Source organism: Lytechinus pictus, chromosome 17 (genome assembly GCF_037042905.1).
Source record: "Lytechinus pictus isolate F3 Inbred chromosome 17, Lp3.0, whole genome shotgun sequence".
NCBI lineage: Eukaryota > Metazoa > Echinodermata > Echinoidea > Temnopleuroida > Toxopneustidae > Lytechinus > Lytechinus pictus.
This window is the reverse complement of record NC_087261.1, coordinates 24492018-24508335: the sequence shown is the minus strand read 5'-3', so window position 1 is coordinate 24508335 and position 16318 is coordinate 24492018. Positions and strand designations below refer to the sequence as shown.

General features: G+C 38.0%; 1 protein-coding gene across 1 annotated transcript; it reads left to right on the top strand.

The window, feature by feature from the left end:
- The first annotated feature begins 1879 nt into the window (after positions 1-1879).
- Positions 1880-15254, top strand: LOC129280822 (uncharacterized). The gene is made up of 7 exons (XM_054916829.2): positions 1880-3444; positions 4322-4648; positions 9594-9974; positions 10241-10597; positions 10939-11025; positions 12286-12379; positions 14244-15254. The coding sequence occupies exons 1-7, from the start codon at positions 3366-3368 to the stop codon at positions 15169-15171; spliced, it is 2253 nt and encodes a 750-aa protein (XP_054772804.2). The 5' UTR covers positions 1880-3365; the 3' UTR covers positions 15172-15254.
- Positions 15255-16318: the final 1064 nt, after the last annotated feature.

Here is a 16318-nt window from a genome sequence, read left to right as displayed (position 1 = left end):
TGTCAACCTGTAATTTAGATGGTATCTTTGACCTGATTGTCGTTTTGAAACAAGATGTTTGGAGACTGGAGAGCGGAAATTCGGTGGATAAAGGAAAAGAGAGCACAATGGTTTCACCTTCCTGTACGTTTAAGGGCACAGGAACAACATGTAGATATAAGCCGTACCCACTGCCGGTAAAACCATGGGCCAAACACGGAAAAGTGAACTCTGATATTAGGAAAGCGAGAAAGAGTAGCCATAAGCAATTTAAAGTCTATATATGTAAACAATGATTGAGTGATTGATTTAATTTAATTTATGTCCGTTAAAAACAAATAACAATACATATAAAATTAAACATGTGAATAGAAAAATGAAAAAAAAAAACGGGAGGATGTCCCTACTCAGCAGCATAAATCATGGTGCTGTTGGTCTACCGAGGGGTCCACATAACATTGTGAGGTGGTTCACTTTTGCATTCGATGCAGTGTTTTGGAAACATTGCGAGCTGCAGACTTGGACAAGCAAACAAAAAATACTGTTATGATTATCTTTGTTATAAATTTTTGGCTGTAAACCAATCGAATTGTCCAAATAGTGGATAAGTTTAATTGAAAGATATGCCGAAAATATAATGATATAGATTTTTGTTTTATTCATTCTATGGAGAGGGTGGGGTGATCGGGGGCAGCAGCATTGAACGCCCCCCCCCCCCCTGAGGACTACTCTAGTGGTCATATACAGCATGAACTAAACAAAATATTTATATCAAATTGTAATATGTAGGCCTATAGTGAAAAGGGGACTTATTTGAAGATGAAAATGAACTATATAAGGAATTTATTATTATTAGATAAGTCTTTCTTTTTTCGAATTGGGTAGCGAGCAGACGATGAATTGGCTTTTCATGGTTCGCAAGTTCGTTGACTTCATTAAAGATTTAAATGACTGACGAGCGTGACTGTTTAAGAGGGCATTTTGGTGATTTTCTTTTTTTTTCTCGAATTTTTGTGGCAAAACGCTCCGAAAGTTTCTTACTAACTCCTAAAGTGTCCTACAATCAGTTTATCAAAATCAAAGAAAGCAAGCTTGCTTTACGAGCCATCATTATAAATGGAGTGCTCATTGCCATCCAATGGTAACTTGCATGGAATTCTTGACTTTGATTGGCTGTTGGTAACCGTTACCATGGTAGTTTCCATTGGATGTCAAAGTTACCATAATCGCAATTCTTACGCAACGTGCCCTGAAGGAATGTCGGGAGGGACTTTAATCAATTAACAAATTGATATGATTTATCGACAATCTTTTTGGTACGCGCTCACTTGTAAAAAAATATAATAAAGAAACGCTAGTTGTTGTTTTTTCATGCGATGGCAAAAGTACACGAATGCCTCCAAAACACAAGGTCTTCGGATAACTGATTGGGTTATGATTCAAGCGACGTATACATTTAATACAATTGCTCGGGTTGATCGGGTTTAATTAAAGCATTCTTGGTAGATTATGTTTGGGGTAAACGTTATGAAAAGTCAAGTTGAAAATATAATTCCCACGTACATTGTGACGCATCCCACACTGTCGAAAAGGCGGGTTTGTAATCGGCATAAGGTCTTTGAAAACGTCACAAGCAATTCAAAGCATAATGTCTTGGCTTTTTGTGCATCCTGTCCGCCAAGCAATTAAAACCGATATAATCTTAATTGTAAAGATTCGATCGATCCAACGCAATCAGAACCAAACAATGGAGACTACCTTTATAATTCCTTTCCAACTTAATGATAATACAGAATGTACATCCGGTTGCCTCTATTTGACTCTGTATCATGTCTGAAGTAGACCCATCTGATGGTCTATTTGTATGGCCTATACCATATCAAACCCTCTTTCTCTATTCTCTTTGCTAATTGATAACACCCTGGCAATAAGCGTCAGAGACAATCGGAACATTCGGAAAGGGAGTGTAGTGTGTACCGATGTTGCTATGGTGACGCAAAATAAGGAGCAGCATTGAGAGCAGCTTTTCCTTTAAGATTTTACTCTATTCTTGGATGATGTGACACCCTCAATCTGAGCTAGGTTCTGTGTGGTTTAGTCGACATTAATGATATACATTGCTGTGATATTCGTTGGTTCACAGGTTACATATTGGCTGTTCATTAATACGAAGCGGATTGCCAGCGTGTAGTTTCTTCACATCCAAGATTGCTTTCTAAAAATCTAGGAATATGCAAGAGCTTCAATCGCTGATAGTTTCTGTTAGAGGGATGAAATAGTAAGGAATATGCAATAAGGTCGCCGAAGTTCGTTGTCTACCAGAGTCATATTATAGGGCCTACGTTTCCTCCTTGGCCCAATAGAACACCACTGTCGGGACAGTGCGCAACTTGACAAAACTCGACAACCAACGCGCTGTGACGGCAGTCTGAACGTTCGTGGTGGATAAGATTATACGAGCGCATGAGTCAATGCGGACTGAGCTTGAAAGAAATAATAAAACAAACAACATAGGCTTTCATTTAACAAAATAGCATGGTATCCTAACCATTACGGTCCATTAAAAATGTAAGACGATCATTCATGACGTCATCCAAGGAGTCCTCGATGCTCCGATGACTCAGAGCCGAGCTTTGGGAAATGGACATTGGTCGGGTCGCGGAGTTCTCACGCCTCCAAGGTGTTTCAGAAAAGAGCATTTGGTTCTCAAAGTCTTTTGCTTGTCGTCAACCGCCAGGACCTAGGTGTTTGTGGTAGTTGTCCAGCATGTCAGAACTTCAATTAAACCCTGAACAGTGACAACGATGATGATGATGTGGTTATTGACCGCTTGATGGGGATTGTACAATGGCGAACTGGCTCAAATTATAATTTGCGATCATTCTATATAGGACATCGTCATCGAATGTTGTGACTTAATTTTCGTTAAAACCTCCAACGTCTAAGGAAGCCCAGTAGAGGAATCAGACGTTTCCCTTTAACCAGCTTAACTTCAAATTACAGTGATTCTATCTGGCATGTCTGGTGAAAGTTTGCTTGGATACTATGTTGGAGTTTCCTAGCCAAGGGGAAGTTCGGAACTCAGAAGACTGCATTATTATTCGTGCGTTAATTAGTTCTTACATGTTTTCATCGCCGTTCATGAGGATATTCTGGTTGCCCAGGACAGTAGTTTACACGAACTGAAGAGGACAGAACCAATTTGGATCTATTTTCACCCTGATCCTCTGTTTTACATTAACCAAATGTCTTCTTACTTTCTTTAATGATCTCTTAAAGTTTGGAAACGCTCGGAATTGATTCCTCGTTGGAAGATAAATGAGTATATTTTATCGGTGTTTGCATTTAAAAAGTTGAACTGCATCTTCTCTAACAAAGCCTTCAAGATGTTCAGGCTTACTATCTGTCTTATTCAAGCATGGTTGCTGAGCACATTTGTATGCATGGCGACTGCCAAACCTGATGGTACGTATAGAGGCAATATTTCAATGCTCTAGACACGAATTCGTCAACCATCTCGTAACCCATCAATTTTGATCAATACAAATTCATACACGTCTAGATTTTTTTCATATTACAAATCACGGAGAATCTGATTGATATTTCAAATTCTTTTCAGCTAATCAATAAACGACAATTCAAATTGAAAATCGTATCTATTCATTCAAAACACAATCGTGACAACTTTACAACCGATTTGAAGGCGTTGCGTTTTATAATGAAGTTAAAACTGAACCCAAGTTCTATAAGGGAAAGACGTCTACTCATATTAAGTTTATCTTAGGCAATAGTCTAAATTATGGGTAGCCGAATATGTTAGAACTTTGTTTATTATGTACACGGTTTGTCTATTGTTTTTGCTTTATTCTTCATTTTAATGGCAAAGAAAAGCTAGTATTTAGTCATATCATATTATTCACAGACGGTTATGAATGAATATTGGTCGCCGATTGTACTGCCTGGCGAATGTAACCTGCGTTGCTGGAGATTGTCACAATTGATTATTCCATAGTGTCACAATTGATTATTCCATAGTTAGCCCCAACTTTAGACCAGAGTTTGTTAAATTGAACCCCGGTTTAGCATACAGGGCAAAGTTTCCTAGAGCTCAATTACAAAGAAAATCTCCCAACATAGCTCCATGTGTTTCATTTAGGCCTAAATACAAACATACCTTTTAAGAATTGGAAGTATTTCCTTTATTTTCTGCCATGTTTTACGTGTTTCATTTAAGTTCCCTTTTAATATTCATTTGATTTTTGTTGTGTATTTTATCGCTCTCTCGCACCCTTCTCTCCCCCTGAGTTCCTACTCAATTTTCATGTACATTGCTTATTTGCAGAAATCGAGTTACATCACGGACACCCATACAATCTGACATTGACTAGCGGTTATCCCGAGGTCAGCCGACCGTCGTCTACCTGGCTCGTTCGGGCACCCGATGATTGCCGAATCCTAGTTCGCTTCGTGGAGTTCATGCTGCAGAACATCGACGATACGCTTGTCGTCGGGACGGGTTCGAGCGTTCGGGATACTTCGTCAATCCTCGCGAGATTCTCGGGGCTTTTCCCAAGTCAGAGCATCCTCGTCCCCTCCCAACGGGCTTGGTTGAAATTGAATTCAACTTCTGGGGGCAGCCTACCACACAGGCTTGAAATAATATTAGAAGGTAAGAATTAGATTTTTTTAAAAGAACTAGCTTGAGTATATAGCGCGTATAAGCCATATCATCTGTTATCCCTATTTTGAATAAAAGTCGCTACATACTTTGGGAAATCCGGCTCCATATCTTTTTTTAAAACCACAAATCCAGCCAAGAGAAAATACATACATCAAGACAGGTTTGGAGGAAGTCAACGATGTTTGTATGTGCCAGCTATGAGGCCTTGATATAATACCATGCGATTTGGGTCAGCAAAATAGCTCAATTCAAATGTCGATGAAATTTTTTAGGGCATTTTTATTACGCTAAAAGATCTATTCATAATGATCAGGGACCACTGACGTAGTACGTAAAATAAGCACTAACAATATTTAATAATAAATGGAATATAGAAGAGGAAATGGCATTTGAAGTGACATCTCAGTCCTGAAGTCCCTTGTTCTATTAGGCGTGTTTTTTTTTCCAAAAAGGTCTTTTATTTATCCGGAACACATAATTTCTTTTATTATTACTTTTTTGGAGGCGGGGTGGATAGGAGCATAAAATGACTTTCCCCTAATTTCATGTTCACTTCGAACCCTTATATTCTGCATTTGACAGTTTAAAAACATTTTATATTTTGGTGACAATTTCTGATGATCATAAAAAATATAGGATTTTAGTAGAAAATTACCCCATGTGCATCCACAAAGCTTTGTCACTACCTGGAAATTGTGAACTCACATTAAACTCTTTTATTATTATCGTTCGGTTGCAGCACTATTCACACAGGAAACCATGTGTAGCTTAATAGCAGGAAGATGCACCGCTAAATACCCGGTCACATTGTGAAGTAATTGAACTATTAATTCCGATCGAAACCGATTTATATTTGATTTGATTTGATTTATTTATTTCCACATTCCAATAACTAAAGTATATACAAGTGTAACTTTTTCTCAGCATAACATAGCAATAAGCAAATGACATAATGAATAACATGTGAAAAAAGAAATTCTAACAATCTAATTGAAATATATTTATACCTAATAAATTTTGTTCTTTTTAATATCATTAAAGAAATAGCAGATAAATTTATATATACATATGTCGACATAATACATTTTGAAATGTGGGAGACCTCCATCCGAAGCTTAGAGCTTGAAATTGATAAAGGCCTCGAATTCATTCGGTATTCTGTGATCTTATGATTGGTTTCTAATTGATGTGCTGAGGACCCAGAGAACGATTTTTTTTTTTTTTTTTTTGGGGGGGGATAGAAGGTGCTGGTTTGGAAGAAGAATGTGACAAAATTAAGGTGATTTTGGTTAAATTTCTACTTTTTAGCATACTAACACGATTTCCATGGGGTGCTGCCTGTGGTGTATAACACACGCAGCACCCCGCTTCTCAGAGCCATGGATGTGATACATCGATTCACTTCGTGTGACAGAGACCTATGAGTCAAGATACTGTCGCACCTGCGAAACGGACTCCAGACCGACCAGAGCTATTACGTTAATACCAATGACATACTATCGTTCGGTTTGCAGTCGGTTCGGGGGTGTGACTGTCCCATAATAAGTTTGCATTAAAACAGTGCTTGCCTACCACCACAGACAGGTGGAATACAGTCATTACACTGATAAGATACCCATACACACCTTGACCGATTGTTTGTTGTTTCTCCTTGAACGATTTAATGGAAGAAACAACAACCAATCAGATTGCAACAAATATTGTAGATTTGATGAGATCAGCATTCTGTAGGCCAAAGCAATATAAGCCTGCCTATAGCGATTGGAATGATCATGTTTATAGTTGCATTTTACATTGAAATCATGGCGTAATTACGGCCACACAAAACATTTTAAAAAATGACGATGAAAGCGGGTCAAATTTTCTATAAAAAAAGTCGCGAGCAGTCGAAGCGAGCGAATATTTTAGCTTTTCGAAATCATACTCTAATTTTTGTATAATGATAATATTAATAATTTTAATAATGTTAATAGTAATAACATGCAACATTTATATAGCGCTTAACACAAATGTTTCTAAGCGCTGCATACTATTACCGTCATGGGCGTAAATCCCAGGGGGGACAGGGGGGACGTGTCCCCCCTACTCAAAATAGTAGGGGGGACACAATATCAAATGTCCCCCCTACTATTTTTTGTCTTCTATGATGGTAAGAAATACATCATTCTAAATCGAAATAAAACATGTATTTTGGGACGAGATGACCGTACTTTTGGGATGATAACCTTTTTTTGCTTGTCAAATATTCCCGCCCCTTGTCCCCATAGGCGGATCCAATATCCAATTCAATATGGAGCTCAAATATCAAGTTTGGAAGTCAATATACAAAACATATTTCACCTCGGAAATCGAACTTTCATTATTGTTTGTAATTTACAAATTTATTTTTTAAAAGTGCTTTGTAAAAATATCAGTTTAATTTTATCAACATTTGCTGCTTGCACTGCGCGCTTCCAAATTTTCATTTATCAGGTACGTATTATTTTCGTGTATTCCATAAAGTTTTCAAAATATCCCATTTCAGGTCTGATTGTCAAGACGTATCAGCTAGCGCTGCACGCTGTCATTTTGATTGGCGAGTTATGTATGTTTCAATATTGATTATACAACAAACTACTTAAAATCTCCTTTTCATGACAATTTATCAAAAAATTTAGCTCGCGATTAGCGCTCGCATTAATGGTTAAAAATATATTAACTGATGCATCCTATTCATATTTACAAAAGTGAAATGTCCAGTTTTTATGCCATAATATCATCAGATTTCGCGCCCTCATTAGGCATTAATAAATATGATATTAATTTAATAATTAAATTATCCCTTTTGTTTCATCTCGCGCTTAGCAAGAGGAATAGGAAGATAGTCATCATATGATGACTACATGTCGTAAGGATGTCCCGTTCCTATGTCAAAACTCAAAGTAATAATAATGAAAATTTTAGCTCTTTTTTTAAAGTGAGATCCATATCCACCTTACAATTTTCCTACAAAGTGCTTGAAATATAAAGCTGTAATTGACTCTTTTTTTCAGATCGGAATATATGAAAGTTTATGTCTTAATATGAAACACGCGCGCATGTTCATTCAAATACTAAACTTGTTCTCTATTTAAATCATTATCCAGTTTCAGATCACAAAATCAAAATCAAAATCAAAATTTTTCTGCTCGCGCTTTGTGCTCGCATTATTAATGTAGGAAGACCCCCTATTACTCATCCTTTTCATGATTTACAAAACATTGATTTTGATTGATTTATTCATTTAAACACGGTAAAAAGCCCTCGATCAGCCTATGGCTGTTTAAAAAACATGAACAGAGTGGCCCATTTTTAGGTCTAAATCTCGATTTATTTTCTGCTCGCGCTTCGCGCTCGCATCAATTGTTGAATTATATAGCTATCCTGTTCACGATTACAAAAATTGATTAAAAATTTCCATTCTTTCTTTAGAAATTTTCAAAAATTTTCAGCTCGCGCTTCGCGCTCGCATTTTTTGATTGTTGAAATATGTTACGCCTTCATGGCTAAGTGCAAGCAGTCCTTAACAGGTACCTTTTCAACAGGTACCAGTTCAAAACGTATATAAAAATTTTCTGCTCGCGCTTTGCGCGCGCATTATTAATACTCATCCTTTTTATGATTTACAAAACATGAATAGTCAAGAGTGTCTCGTTCAGTAAATATTATAGGACTAAATCTCGAAATATTCCGCTCGCGCTTCGCGCTCGCATCAATTGTCTACTTATATACCTATTCTGCTTGAGTTACAAAAAGTGCTTAGAATTTCCATTCTTTAGGTGAAAATGTTAAAAAAAATTCAGCTCGCGCTCGCATTATTTGATTGTTAAATGCTAACTGCACGCAGTCTTTAACAGGTATCTTTTTCATCAGTTCATTTCTGCTCGCGCTTTGCGTTCGTAGTAATTATTAAGTTGCATACTCATTTTTTCAGGATAACAAACATTGCCCAGAATGTTCAAATTTTGGGTAAAAATACATAACATTTCCAAAAAAATAGCTCGTGCTTCGCGGTCGCATCATATAATAAGGATTATGATATTATTTATGAATTTATAAGAATAAAGCTAAGAAGTGACTAATGAGGACTACCCCTTCAAAGAAACAAACACAAATCATCTTCGAGCTGCCGATCGGAGAAAATATGGCTGAAACAAATTTCCGCCCCCCCCCCCTATTGGCGAAGGCTGGATCCGCCCCTGTGTCCCCCCTACCTTTTGGGAGAGATTTCCGCCCCTGAGCACGGCTATCCTGATCGGACGCTCGAGCATTCAAGGAATTCCTTCCTACCTGGTACCCATTTACTACACCTGGGTGGAGAGTGGCAAAATGTGAGGTTGGATTTGAACCCCGGATCTTGAAAGGTCCGGACTCCGGAGACTTATCAACTGAGCCACAACACCTCTTCAAAAATATATAAATTATGTATAAATTCTGACCTTATGAAATTTACACCTGGCATTGCATCTCAAAGTATTTATAAATTTGCTTGTTATGTATTCTTCGGAGTCTAATGACGTTAGTTCTTGCCAACGATAACCCTTTTCTTCACCCATAAAAGCATACGGACTTTTCTGTCCCCAATGCACGTCCTCGTGAAGTCCCCGTTGAGTTCCTTACCTATTTCATCCAAATTACCGCCATTGCTCCTTATACTTGTAAAACTGCTCATAATCGTTAAAATAAAGTCGAGCACGTTAGTCCCTTCTATCTATTAATTCAGGAGATCCTAACATGAATATCTGCAAATTTGTTCATTTCATAATCAAAATGCTCTAACTTATTTCATTTAAACGGACATTTATAGGCTTGTTTCACAGTAAATGGTTTGATATTAATGAAGAAGAACATAAGAAATAAAAAATGCCGGAAGTATAAAACCCTGAAAGTCGTAATTTTCCTGATTCTGTTTCAGCTATTCATCATGAGAGAGATGTCGTCCTTTCGGACACCCAAACTGCCGAAATTTCATCGCCCGGATATCCTCACGACTATCCGAATTACGCCGATATCATCTGGAGAATTTCAGCGCCCTCCCAGCAATCGGTTACTTTCCGGTTCAAGGATATAAATATTGAAAACCGATACGATAAGATCACCATTGGAGTAGGATCGGATTACAGTGACCGAAGAAACCATTTGGCATTTATCACGAGTCATTACAACAAAACCGATTTGCCGACGGACCTAATCGTACCCGGTTATAACAAAATTTGGTTGAGGTTTCAGACCGATAATTCAAAAGCATTCCGCGGTTTTCTGATCGATATAATTGCAGGACCGGACCAATTTGAAGGTATGTGTTAAAAAATTACTTTTATTATAATTGGTGTTTTTACAATTTATACATTTTTCTTTACAGAAACCATAAGCCGAAAAATGGGCATAATGTAGAGCGAATAGTCAATATAATAACGAGGCATTCACGTTAGAAGCTGGTCCCGTTTTTCGAGAAGAGATGTCATTACTAATAATTTCAAATAGTTGATCTCATTGTTCTTGTGAAAAACAAAATTACTAACAATCAATTGCCCTCTTTATCTTTTCTTCTCCTTTTTTCAGAATTTCAGGTAGAACTCGGAGAACAACAAATTAATATCACCTCCCCAATCAACATCGCGTCGGAAAATTACCCCTCCCCTTATCCAGAGCATCAAAACATCACGTGGTATCTGAATCCACCAATCAACAAATCGATTCGCGTCGACGTCATCTCCTCTCATCTTGAATCCAAGCACGACATTGTTGAAATCGGCACTACCTCAGCGAAAGACGATGTCCTAGTTTTAACCGGGAGTTTGGCTCCGCGAGGGTTTTCTGTCGAATATCCGGTGAACGAATCGGTTACGATTCGGTTCGAATCCGATTACAGCGTGGAGTACCAAGGCTTTTGGTTTCGAGTTAGTGCCATTGAAAGAGGTGAGTTTCGCGATCACTTGGTTATTCTGTCAGAAACACAGAAACAAATGTCCCATTTGGGCATTTAAAAAATCATTAAAACCAATGAAACTAATCATTCTGAACACACTGGCCAAAAATACAGGCCTATATACCTGTCAGAACTGCTAGAAATGCCCATTCCGATGTAATGAAAAAGGAACAGTGAATAAATAGCTTTAATTATTATGTTAAAAAAAGCCGTTTTAATGCTGAGCTATGCTGTGTAGGCCTAATTGTTCTATGAATAGCGTAACACACGTGTGCGATTTTTTTTTCTTTCTCCTGTATACATTACTATTTTTTTTCATTTGTCTTTTCAGAGAACATAGTCACCCCTATTCCGAAGTTAGAATCTTCTGAGAGTTTTCCCGACACAGACGGATCATCTACGGATAACAATGATTCAAGTAAAGTCCCTTTGTATATTCATCTACTCTGAATTAAACCTGTATGCAAACAGTTTTATTGCAAATTCATTACATGTATCGTTTTACAAAAGAGAAGCTTTAATGTTTGGGCGATTCCATACGTGTCGTACGGGATATTTGACAACTTTTAGTTTCCTATAGCCGAATGCTTGAGCAATGAAATATTCTCTTTTTTTTTCAATACTAAAGCTATAGTGGGTAGTCATGTGAAAAACTAATAACCAACACAAACAAATGATTATGGGTAAATTATAGGTGAAAATGTTGTGTGTCGTAAGGGACGCAGAAATGTCCCGTACGACACGCAACATTTTAAGCTCTAATTCACCTATACGGACAACATATTTTTGTTCGTTGTCAGTTTCTTGCATGTCTACCCAGTAGTACTTTAATATCACCACAAAGCAAATTAAAGTTCTTCGTTTGTTTGGACAGCAGGTTGAAAAATGTTGTGAAAATGGCTGATTTTTCTAGCATGGAATCGCCCCTATAGAAACAACCTGTTCTACAAAAAGATCGTGAAGAAATTATATTATGTAGGCCCATAATCCCCACGCCTCACACGATGATGTTAATTAACTGTTTATAGGCCTATGCCATTATTAGGTCTACCCTTAAAAAATTAAGAGACATAAAGAGATACTTGAAGAAAGAATCGGCCGAAACCAGAAATTGGAGTATTGATTATGTCAGTAAACACCTCCGCAATATAACCAAGGTAGAGGAGGAAAACGTCCATCAACTCTCGAGCGTACCTATGAGGTGGTATCACAAATTTAAAGTTCTCTTTAGCCCCCCACCCCACCCACATGATGCCTGAGTCAAATATCTATCGAAAACAACAGACGAATCAACATCCTATGCCTTCTAGTATGCAAGTTATATTTTACTTTTGCCAATGTCATCTATGATGAATTCATCCACAGTGTGCTGCGCTCGACCCAGGTGAGGTAAATGGGTACTGGCAGGAAGTAATTCCTCAAAAAGTTGTGTGCACCTGAATAGGAAGCCTAGCTTGGCCCAATAATAATAGCAGGGCCCGCTGGGAGAACATTTTTCGGAACTTAAGTGGTTACCCTGGGTATATATACCGTTATTATTATTATTCTTATTATTATTATCATTATTATTATCATCATCATTATTATTATTATTATTATCATTATCATTATTATTATTATCAGTAGTAGTAGTAGTAGTAGTATTATTATGAAAACATTTAATTTTGATTCATCTCAGATGGATTCATGATCCCGATGCTCTCTGGTATCGGTGTCGCAGTCTTGCTTATCCTGGTTTCAACGCTGACCATTTCCTGTTACTGTGTTCGGAGGTATGTTATCAGTCTGGTGATTACTGGCGTGCAGATGAAGGAGTGGGTGGGGGGGGGGGGAGGCTGGGGCATGGAACCTCAAAATTTTCAATGTCAAGAAAAAAAATAAAGGAAAGGAAAAGAATGAAATATGCTTTCATTGTCTAAATTTCATGTTAAAAAATAAAGAAAAGGACAATAATGAAATATGCTTTCATTTTCTAAATTTTATGTAAAAAACACATTGCAATATTTGAATGTATGTATTAACAAGACCAGGGGCCCGTTGCAGAAAAAGTTGCAATCAAACGCAACTTCAAAAATCATGCGCAACTTGATTTTTAACCAATCAACAGCGCGCATTTGGGACTTGCGATTGATATTTTGACTTGCGTTTAAACGCAACTCTTTCTGCAACGGACCCCAGGCCAACACTTTTGCGCGCTCGCAGCTTATTAGAAATGTTTGCCCCCTATGCCACTATTGGCTCCCTCAAAATTGTGACTAATTATGCTACTGCTGGTGATAGAACAAATTCTGAGTGATATACATATTCAGATTGAAATTCAACTTTGTAGGACCCCCCCCCCCTATTCGTACTATTAAGTAAGTTTAAAAGAAAACACCGAGAATGGACAAAGTGAACAAAATCTGAATTGTCATTTTGTTTCAGCGACAGAAATTCTAATAATGTACAATATATGCGTTCTGGACCAGTGATCGAATCTTTACTTTTGAACGCGTTTGATGCCGAAGAAAAAAATACTCTTGATATTTGGCCGATCAGAAGTGGGTATCAAAGTTTTGTGTTTCAAATTTGCTAGTTGCCCCAATATCTTCTTGGTTTTAATAACGCCGATCCACTGATATATTTGTTATAAACATTTGCGCACATGTCTGACTGAGGGGTGGGTTAAGATTGGACAAAATAGATGCCATTACCCTCAACTTTAATATCAAAAAACACAGCAAATATATTGAAAATACCCGATTAATTACAATGAACAGCTTGGAGGTCTTTGTCGAAAATTGGTGAACCGGAACAGCAGTTTCGGAGCTGACAAAAAATTGCACATATGTCGTTTGTCAAGAGTCCAGGACGAAACGCCGTGGTGTAGCGGTTCTGACTCTCGCCTTGTAATCAGAGAGTCGTGTGTTCGAATCCCACCATGGCCTAGCGTCCTTTGGCAAGGCGTCAATCCACAATTTGCCACTCTCCACCCAGGTGTTAAATGGGTACCCGGTAGGATGCGAAAGCCTATGTAGTATGCCTAGCAATTGAGTCTTGGAACTCTTGTTGGAATGCTCCCCAGGGAGTGGAGAAGGTGCATACATTGTATGCGGGCATGCAAGGATCCGATGACCGGGGTAATAATATATCTGTAAAGCGCTTAGAGACGTCGTTCCGATGTGTTAAGCGCTATATAAATGCGGATTATTATTATTATTATTAAACTGCTGTGTTGATTCACCAATTTTCGACAAAGACTTCTTGGTTGTTCATTGTCATGAAGAGCGTTTGACAATACATTTTCTATGTTTGTGAATACGTCGTGCGTCTTGGAAGCAAAAGCTCCCTAGTACCTTTCGCAGACATCCATGAGCTGACTGGGGTATTTGATGGGGGTTTCTGGCAAACATCTCGATGGTACCGACATCTATTTTAAGAACCTTGGCTGACGAATATTGGCGAAACTAGCTGCCCAGCCAGGGAATAATGTTCAATGACAAACTCCACGGACTGCCATTGCAATGGGCAGCTTATTTTGACTTTTCCATTTTATGTTTGTTTTATTTTGGTGACTTATTTTATAATCCGTCAATCGAACAAGAAATTTGTTTTGATTTATTCGTTCTTCAATTTTATGGTTGATTTTTTTTTCAGACGCAGAAAGAAACCTATGGAGTCAGGGCGCGAAGTTCTTTCTCATCTGTATACCACACCAGACACAGAAGATATCCGTTCCCCTGCTCATACCCGTGGTAGACCCCCAGACTCACCGTCACTCGGCATCCTAATGGTACAGGTCTCTAGCGGTAGTCTGGCCGATGTTCCTAATGGATCGGATTCTGGTTACCTCGAGCTCGACAACGGTGACGAGGATGATTACGACGCAGTCGGCCAAGCCATGCCGACGGGTAACCCACCATCACCCGGCTTATCTCACCATCACTACACCGTTGCCACTGAGAACCCGACGCGACACGACACCGTCGGGTACTGCCAGATTGAACATGACTACGCCACGTCGATCAGCGAATCGGTGAATGACTACGCCAACCTCGAGGAGGCTTCCGTAGCCGAGCCTGACGTCGATCTGAATGTTTTGGCCAATAAACCACTTTATATGACCAAAATCGAAAATAATCGAAAGGCGAGGGACGCAAACACCTACCATACATACCTCCCGATGGGCGCAAGCGCGACTAAAACCTCAAAAGGGAACGAACCTCGAATGCCGCCGGGCGCCGTAACGAATGACAATGAGTTAGATCTGAAGAAACACACGTATGTCAATCTTATAAATAATCATTCATCAGACGAAAAGACTGGTCGACAAGTCCAAACCATTGAAACTCTCTATGAGGTAATGACCTCAGAAGGCAACAACGAACGGGTGGACGAAACGGCGAATGAACGCGTCAATGAGGGTGGACGAGGTGCAGCTGATACATACGTCGTTGGTCACAGGAAAGTACAACCAAAACACAATGGAATGAAGCCCAAAGTGGCTCCTAAAAGAAAGAAAATTCAGGACTTTAAAAAGAATTCGTACTCCAATGCAATGTATGATAAATACGTAATATCATGAACATTATCGGTGATTTGGAAGACACCGGAACCGAGATCCATACTGTTTGATGGATTGAACTGATTTGTATTGACAAGATTGAGTAAAACAAGGACGTCTTAAATAGAAGCCTACTTTGCATGGGATTGGAACGCGAACTTCAATCCCTTTTCTCAGATTTATGTATAGTATTTTGTCTGCCACAACATAATTGAGCTTTTTGTGTATTTTTGACTTGTTCCTGCTTTGTCATGTTATGTACATTTATCTTCTAATTCATCTAACAGTTATCTATATTTGATTGGTTTTGTTTATTGTAGGTGTTTATGAAATTACACACACCACCTCACACACACACATATATATATATGTATATATATACATGTATATATATATATATATATATATATATATACGTTTTTTATATATATATATCTTTATATTTGTGTATATATATGTTTCTTATATATTTATGTTTCTTTTCTTATTTATTTTATTTTTGATGGATTCATACTTAATATATTTATCTATTTTCATCTTTATACCATAAGCAATGTTTATGTTCTTGTGTCTATATTTCGTTGTTAATGTTTGTATTTGATTTATGCGCGGACATATCGAAAACAGCGTATTAGGTATTGATGAATAGTTACAGTCGTAACTATGAATCACAATTGTTCCGAGTATAGAGGACGAAAACAAATTGGTTCTTTTGCAATGTTTTGAGGATATCAAACCTTTTTATTTTGCAGGGGCCGTGGAAACGGGGCGGGGGCCTTCAGTCCCCATTTTTAATTTTTCAAAAATCGTGTACAAAAACATAAAAATGACCATCTGATTGTGATTTTTTTTGTACAGTCAGTTCAACCCCCCCCCCCCCCACACTTTTAAACCCGTTCCGTTTTGCATGCGTTTATAGCATTTTTTGTTACATTTATTGGGAACTTTGTTTTATGTTCTTGTGTATATCTTTCGTTGTTAAATGTTTGTATTTTTCTTTATACAGGGACCTATCCAAAAAACAGCGTATTCGGTATTGATGAACAGTTACTGCTGTGTTGAAATAAATCGGTTTTAATAAAAGCAGAAAAGAAGAGAAACCTGTGAATGAATAAAGATCTGGCGAAAAGCCCTTACAAAATTAAGGGAGTCATGGGTTTTCATAGTT

Bases quoted from the DNA above. Each gene is read 5' to 3' on its own strand.
- LOC129280822 (XM_054916829.2), top strand. From the start codon at position 3,366: ATGTTCAGGCTTACTATCTGTCTTATTCAAGCATGGTTGCTGAGCACA. The intron at 9,975-10,240 runs GTATGTGTTAAA...TCCTTTTTTCAG, and splicing joins AGGACCGGACCAATTTGAAG to AATTTCAGGTAGAACTCGGA. The intron at 10,598-10,938 runs GTGAGTTTCGCG...TTGTCTTTTCAG, and splicing joins AGTTAGTGCCATTGAAAGAG to AGAACATAGTCACCCCTATT.